General features: G+C 43.6%; 1 protein-coding gene across 1 annotated transcript; it reads left to right on the top strand.

The window, feature by feature from the left end:
• Positions 1 to 6: 6 nt before the first annotated feature.
• Positions 7 to 7,648, top strand: LOC119435453 (uncharacterized). Its single transcript, XM_037702307.2, has 2 exons — positions 7 to 389; positions 7,100 to 7,648. Exons 1-2 carry the CDS (start codon positions 71 to 73, stop codon positions 7,336 to 7,338), a joined length of 558 nt encoding a protein of 185 aa, XP_037558235.1. The 5' UTR covers positions 7 to 70; the 3' UTR covers positions 7,339 to 7,648.
• The last annotated feature ends 846 nt before the right edge of the window (positions 7,649 to 8,494 follow it).

Below are 8,494 nucleotides of genomic sequence, written 5' to 3'. Positions count from 1 at the left end.
CATCTTCTTCGCAACGATCGTGGACTTCGCAAGGGACAAGAGCTTTTCGCTCAAGCAGTCAGCAGGCGTCATGGTGTATTTCGGCTTCACGGAGACCGTCGGCAGATTGTGCTTACCTCTCGCGGCTGACAGAGGCATGATTCGGCACAGCACGCTTATGGCGGTCAGTTTCGCCGCCATGGCTGCTTCGATGATTCTGCTGGAACGAGGCGCTACGTTGTGGACCCTTACTGTGGGAGCTTCGCTGTTTGCTGCCTTCTTCGGAGCGGCTGTCACCGTAGAGGGCGTCGTGATCGCGAACTACTTGGGAGTGGACTGCATGTCCTTCGTGTTCGGCTTCACAGGAGCCATCAGCGTGCCCTTCTTTTTCGCAAACCCATTTGTTCTGGGTGAGTGCTTTACGCACCGGTGGGTAACCGTTGGGTAACAGAAACATTAATGAGAAGCGCAACTTCCTAAAGGACATAACTGCACAAATACTGATTGCATATAGCATTTTAGCGCTTTGGTAGAATTTTCTCGAGCATTTAGCGTCGTTACATGGCTAGATGGAGCGATAGGTTAGTGTTAGTATAAATCAATGTAGTTATTCGTGCATCTCTTTTTTTGTTTTGTTTTGCTTGGTAAAACGCATAGCAATACTTGGTATTAGTGATGCCAGTATCCCGGCCACGGTGGCCGCATTTCGATGAGGGCAAAATGCGAAAACACCCGTGCACTTAGATTTAGGTGCACGTTAAAGAACCCCAGGAGGTCCAAATTTCCGGAGTCCCCCACTACTGCTTGCCTCATAATCAGATCGTGGTTTTGGTGCGTAAAACCCCATAATTTAATTTTTATTAGTGATGCCAAAATATTCAGAACACAGATAAACACGTATGGACGCTCCTAGGCATGGTGATATTTCTAACAATACTTGAATCTGTGAAGAGCAATATCTGAGGATGGCTAGCTCATAATGGCGTTCAGTGATTTGTGAGGCGGCAGAGCGAGAATTCGGTGAGGTCTCCTACATTTGCACTGATTCTATCGAAAGACGACAACGGGGCATCCTTCGTAAAAACACACACAAAAAAAGACGCAGATCGAGCATACATTTAGGCAGTGAAGCAGCCTATACCCAGAGAACGCATCGGTGTCATCAAGCTGTCCGATGCGTCTGTCAACCGCAACGTGCTATACATTCGAACAATTGTCACCGTTACAGTCTCCTTATAGTGCGACAGACCATCCCAATGTTCTTGAAAAACCAGCGAAACAACGTATGGGGATATCAAGCAGAACATATAAGAGATTCACCACTACCGCTCAAAAAGTTTGTGTAATTATGACTGATCCTGCGCGTTTGATTTATTATTTATATTGAATTTATGGTCAAGATGAGCTTTCACCACATCGTTTACGAAAATATAGTGTAAGAAATGCGCCCCTATTCCACTGAATACTTAAAGTCAATCAATATGCGTGTCTCTATTTCACAACACAGCTAACAGCGAAAAAAAGGCTTAAAATACAAGTAGACGATAATAAAGATAGCTGAACACCACCGCAGGTTCTATCCCTTTGGGGAACAAACAAGCCCAATCACCCACCCTCGAGTACTTGCACTTCTTATTTATTTATTTATTTATTTATTTATTATTTATTATTTATTTATTTATTTATTTATTTATTTATTTATTTAGAATACATCACAGGGCTTCGAAAGAAGCATTGAGTGAGGGGGCACCGATCAATAAACAGGTAAGCAGACAACAATTAAACAAAGCAAAGCACAGGAGTGTCGTCAATGTGTTATACAGACCTATTCAGTACGCAATACAAGAGTGGAATGCTTAGAAAACATTAAAATGTCTGCTTAGTTGTTCACCAAAATGGTTACAGTCAGTGATCGCAACGATGGCTTCGGGAAGATCATTCCAAAGTGCAATGGCGCGTGGTAGAGCAGACGAATTAAAAGCTTGAGTCTTTCCGAAAATACGTTTGATGCTCAGGTTATTATGTAGACGTCGCAATGTGCGCGTGGGAGGTTGAATTGGGAAGCGACGGTTATAAACGTATTGATGCAGTAGACATAAAAGTGAGACGGAGCGACGTGTATCCAACGGCTGGAGGTCAAGTTCTTGTTTAATTTTAGTAACACGGAAGTGGTGATTGTAGTTAGATGATATAAATCGGGCGGCGCTATTTTGGATATATGTTAGTGCTGATGGCATTAATGTAAATTAAAAATAGTAAGGCACCCAGGACGTTACCCTGCGGTACAGCAGATATTACGTCACAGAGGGAAGAACAGAAGCCATTTGTCACTGGAATTGAAGGCGGCAAGATAAAAAATTTCTAATCCACGACAAAGTTAAACTGTAAATTCCAAGTGCTGATAATTTTGCAATAAGACGACAATGTGTTACACGGTCAAATGCTTTAGAGTAGTCTAGAAAAATGCTGTCAGTTTGAAGGTTATCGTCCATGTTAGAATGGAGGTCCGTGGTTAATTCAAGTATGTGTGTTTTGCATGATAAAGTTTTCCGAAATCCATGCTGATTACTGAAAAAAAAATTATTGGACTCAAGGTGGTTGTAAAGGTGTGATGAAATAATGCGTTCGAGAAGTTTGCCGCAGATACGCGTTAATGAAATGGGACGGTAGTTTTCGGCTGCCTGTCTAATTCAATTTTAAAATACGGGAATAACCTTAGCAATGCAGTACTATCCGCGGTGAAACACATCGAGAGAATAAAACTCCAAAGGACAGTAATATTTACCGACTCTTTAAGCGTCGTTAAAGCTTTGATGTTGCCCCAGAAACGCAAAAACACTATAATTACCAACCTCTATTTACTGGTCTGCTCTGTTTATGCATCCAAACAACTCATAGTATGCTGGGTGGCTGGGCATAGAGGCATCGAGGGTAATGTTCTTGCCGACAATATTGCCACGTCTATAACAGCGAAAGGTGGCACCTCTTCCTTAGATATTCGCGCCACAGATTTCAAACCTTATTTCCGGAAGGAACTGAAGAGATATTGGCAAAGCATGTAGGACCGCGAAACACTCAATAAACTCCACATAATTAAGCCCTTCCTAGGACATTGGCAGCCTATAACAAAAATACGACAAACCGAGGTTATTTTTTGTCGTCTTAGAATCGGCCACACTTTCGGTACACACTCATACTTGTTGATCGGTGATGAGGCACCTGTCCGCGGTAAATGTGGCGCTACGTTGTTAATGTGTTAATCGAATGTCGTCAACTAGAGACTCACAGGCAAAAACACTTTTATTTACTACGCCGTGAAGAAAGTCCATTACATCCAGCAATGTTCCTAGACAACGAACCCCTCTTTGACGTTAAATCAACCTTGGCGTTTTTAAAGGATGCAGGTGTACTGAATGCTATACATCCAAGTGATCCGTAGCACGGCCTCTTATCAGAGGCTGCTGCTGCGGAAATAGTATTAGGAGCACGTGCCTTCAGGTTCTTACGCTCAAGGACCCGGGTAAGGCAACAGTGCTAGTTCCATACTTTTACATTTTTATCTTCTATTCGCTTCGCCTCGTATATATTTTATGGTCATAGCATACGTCACTTTTTACACTTATAGCACATATATATTTGACGCACTCACAATTTGAATGATTTTGGGCCCCTCTACAGCCATGATGCATTTTAGACTTCATTAACCATTGTTAACTCATAGTATCACGTGTATGGCGCTCTTTCGCTCGAACTGGCCCTTGCGCCATTAAAACCAAATCATCATCATCATCATCATCATCATCGGCTGCCTGCCTATTTCCATTTTCAAAAATGGGAACAACCTTAGCAATTTTCCAGTCGGCTGGTAACTGTCCTGATGTTATTGACTCCTTAAATAGGTGGAATAATATTTGACCTGAAATCAAAGAGGTATTTTTCAGTACTTTATAATTTATGTTATCAATGCCACTAGATGTAGATATTTTAGGGTTAGAAGTAAGACACATTATGCCTTCCAGTCAGAGTTCAATTAGCTCCATGAAACGAAAGTCTGTTTCGTGAACAGATGACATACTGGAATGATGTTCTCGACTGAAAACAGATGAAAAGAAACCATTGAGCTCAGATGCACAAACTTGTTCCGAAAGCCGTGTTAGGTCATCTCGGTGTAAGGAAACTTCGCTGCACGCGCCATTGGGAGCGATCGTTCTCCAGCATTTTTTAGGGTTTGACTTCAGGAGAGAAGGCAAATCATGGGAGTAATATTTATTTCTAGCTTTCTGTATAGCTTTACAATATGTTTTTAAATACTCTTTGTAATTTGTCCAAAAGGAGAGTTCGGAGACGTTTTGCATTCTCTTAAAGAAGTTTCTTCTTATTTCTTAATTGTATAAGTTTTTTATTAAACCATGGGTTAGCTTTATCATTAGTAATTGTAATTAATGGAACATACTTGTCCACAAGATCGGAGATTTTGTCTTGAAAAATAATCCCGTTGTCATTTACAGAGCGGCACGAAAATAAGGGAAAAAAATGTTGATTAAGAAACGCCTCGAACTCGCCATTTTGTTGGTTAAAGTTAGCCCTGTCATACTCATGAATGTTTTTAACTGTAACTTCTGAAAAAATAAGCGGGATGTTAAGTTGCAGCTGTAGCATATCACGATCACTAAAGCCATCGACATGTGAAATCGGCCATATGGTATCCGGATCATTAGTTAATAGGAGAGCGAGGACGTTGGAACCACGAGTTGGTTGGTTAACGACTTCAAACACATTGTAATCCAAAGTTAGGTTGTTGAAATCTTTCATGGCATGACGAGAGGATGACAAGAGGTGCCAGTTAATATGCGGAAGGTAAAATCAGAGAAAATATAAATATTATTGGCATGACAGTGTTTAGTAGCATGAGACATATTTCCCTAAGCTGTTCGACAAACGAAGGCCCAGAATCAGGCGGACGATAGCATGTCCCGAATAATATTTGAGTGGAAGGTGGTTAACACGCTACCCAAACAATTTCAAGTGCTGAGTTAGTGTCTAGAACTGAAGAGACAATCTTCTTGTTAAAATCAAGACGCCGCCACCACGTTTTCCCGTTCGATCGCACTGGTATATGTTATATTGTTTGCAGTCTTCGAAAACTTCTTTGTTAAGTATTTGGGGATTCAGCCATGTTTCTGTTAGTACAAGAATGTCAGAGCGACTATCCTCTAGAAAAAAGCGCAGTGGATCGCGTTTAGGAAGAAGACTGCGTATGTTAGTAAACGATAAATGAAGCGGATATGAGAACACCGAGGAATGAGGCTTGTTCGCGTGTAAGCGTTTTCTGTTCTGTAGCTATCTGGTGCTTGTCACGACTGTGTCCTGATGCCTTACAGTACGTATAAATTTTATTGTCCATGCGAAGCTTATGGACAGATAACAATTGAAAGGTTTGTTCTGTGTCTTTGCGAATATCATCAACTTCTTCATGTGTCACGTGTCGATGGCGAACATCTTCACGAACTGAGACTTGCGATCTTTTAGGTTTGTACGCGGACGCCAAAATAGCCTGTTTATCTTTAAAAAGTTTTAATCTTGCAATGATGGGTCTTTGCTTGCCTGCAGCAAATTTGCCAATTCTGTGAAGCCGCTCGAATTGGGTGCTGGGTGGGTTTATACCTAGTCTTTCAGGACAGAAATTCACAATTTCTTGCTCAGTGGTGGCCCAGTCTTCCGTGTGATCATCTTCAATACCGTAGAACAGCAAGTTATTTCGTCACAGCCTATTTTCAGTGCCTTCGCAACTAGCATTCATAATGTTTAGTTGATCAGCTATGTTACGCATCGGCAAATTAGCTGCGCTGCATGTGCTCAGCGGTACGGAGCGAAGTGAGGGCAGCTTCAAGGCTAACACTATCATTCAGTAGTTTGATTTCATTATCAGTTGCTTCCTGCTTAGGCCTGAGGGCCCCTCAATTCGCCCAATATCCCCAGTTTCAATTTTACCTCAAGAACAGTTGCAAGGCTTACCCTTCCAGCCTCAAGCTCAGGACCTGGGGTCGACTCGACATCACCCGCAACCAGCAATAATAGTTTGACTACGACACAGTTCAAATGCGAAACAAATGTTCTACCTTCGCTTAACGCAACCGCATAATTCATGTGGGCACGACACCGCAAAGAAACACCTATCGTAACTCTTATTACAAGCAGCATGAGGCAAGTAACTAACCTGCAATAACATACGACGTAAGTGCGTCATACTGGTATCGGTGCCGTGCCCAAGGTCCGCAGCCGTCGACGGGCGCTTATATGCCGCCCAGTGCGAGCAGGTATCAGTCACTGGTGACTGTCGTTCGCAGGGCGGGATGAGGGCCAGTTTTTTTTTTTTTTTTCGTGAAGGGGCACATACGACGTAACATACGACGTAAGTGCGTCATACTGGTATCGCTGCCGTGCCCCTTCGCGAAATAAAACTGGCCCTCATCCCGCCCAGCGAACGTGATTGTCCAGCGAAGCTGTATCAAACACCGCACATGCTCGATCATTGTATAACCGCTGTTCTTCTGGTGTCTTTAATCTCCGTCGTCTACCCATGACACTCTTAGAATGAACTGAATGAGTCGCTAGACGGGTCTCCCTTTTATATATGAAAGCACGGAGTATATATATATATATATATATATATATATATATATATGCTGTATGGCTGATTGAAAAGACAGATATGCCGTTTGCCTGCAATTGTTAACCTGGAATTTTGTGTTTACGCCACGAAATTTCGAAATAATACGAGAACGCAACGAGTTCAAGCGACTTCAATCTAACAAGCCCACAAACTATGTTTTGCCGCCCCTGTTCAGCCGGGTAATTATTAGTCATTGCTGTTTCCTTTAACATGATATGCCTTCTGTGAGCTCTACGTGCTTTTTCAGCTCTTTGGTGGTTTAGGACAAAGTAAAACAATGTTACAGAGGCACATAGAAGGGAGTCCCTCTTGTGGTTCGTCACCTTGTTTAGAGATATTCAATTTTCTATGCTCTGATTGGGCAAAGCATCTGAGCTACATAGTTTTGTCGTATGCGTTATACACCAATAAGATTGCTCCAAGACTTTTGCGCCTTCTTTTCCCCAGGTTTCTTCCGAGACCACGTTGGTTCGTATCACCACCTGTACAAGATACTTGCGGCGTCTTATCTTTTTATCGGGCTGACGTGGATACCTGTTCTATGGCGTGACCGCCACAGCTACTCTACGTGCAGTGGCATTTATCCCGAAGCACGGAAACAAGTTAAGCACTGCCACAAATTAAAACGACACTCTGATCAATGGACGAATTGTCCAGATGCATGCGAGAGTGACACAACCGTGTGAGCGCAAAAAGTGTACGAGTGTTTTTATTGCGATAGCAATTATATCGACACTTCAACCGGATTTCTGCCGTCGGCGCCGCCGTCACCGTCGTCGTCGCCGTCGCCGTGAGGTTCCGTACAGATTCCAAGGGCGAGAAAATCGTCGCCGCGCGCCGTATGCGCGAGCGAAATCGCGCGGGGGACGCGCGCTATCACGGAGGGCGAACTCCCCCGCGCGCTATCACGGAGAGCGAACGCACGGTGGAAAGCAAACGCGACCGTCGCGCGAAAGGCCGTGGGGGCATGGGAGGGAGGTAGGCGGGAGCGACGCTGTGCTCCGGCATCAAAGGCGTATCTTGCAACCGGGGCGTAAGGGGAACTTGCCACTCAATCTCCCACGCGAAAGCAAGAAAGCGGGAAGGCAGTGTGGGAAGGAGGGGGGGCAGGGGGGCAGCTTCTCCTCTGCCAAAAACTTCTCCTCTGCACTTTTCCCAGCGTTGGCGGTCGCCCGCACCTGTCTCTTATCTCTACACGGCTCTGATCCTTTGTATGCGCCGTGCATTCGCCGCTCAGCTTCCGTTGAAGCGATAGACCGCGCGAGCCTTCGTCCGCTGCGGCGGCTGCGCTTGCTGCCAGCGTTTTGACAGTCGTTGTCTGCGGTCATTCAGTGTGATCTATTCATGTTTGCTTGTGCGCGCTGACACCACGATTGTTAATTCAGTTAGTAAGCGAATGTGTCCAAGTTTATGCAGCCGATAAAACCACTATCCCTACTCCGAATAGCTCTCTACTAATTTGCTATCGCAATCGAGGCTTCGCCTTTCCGGTGAAACTGCGACATTTTTTTTCTCAGTTCACTAACGGTGATGTGCACTCCCGGTATTGTTTAGTCGTCGAATAAACTTGTGGGATTTTTATGCGCATTATAGACTTCCCGATTTGTTGATTGTTGTGCCCATTAGTGTTTTTTTAAATGCGTTGTATGCAGTGTCATTTTCTGTTATTGCGAGAACATTAAATCATTATATTTCGGTTGCAGTATAATTTTCAGTCACCGCGATTTATATATATATATATATATATATATATATATATAAACCAAACGCCTTTTTCAGGCGTTTTGAGGCTATCTATCTATATATCTATCCATCTATCTATCCATCTTCTCACGCCGACTC

Source organism: Dermacentor silvarum, unplaced genomic scaffold (assembly GCF_013339745.2).
Source record: "Dermacentor silvarum isolate Dsil-2018 unplaced genomic scaffold, BIME_Dsil_1.4 Seq718, whole genome shotgun sequence".
In the NCBI taxonomy this organism is placed as follows: Eukaryota; Metazoa; Arthropoda; class Arachnida; order Ixodida; family Ixodidae; genus Dermacentor; species Dermacentor silvarum.
This window is presented reverse-complemented; position numbering and strand designations above follow the sequence as displayed.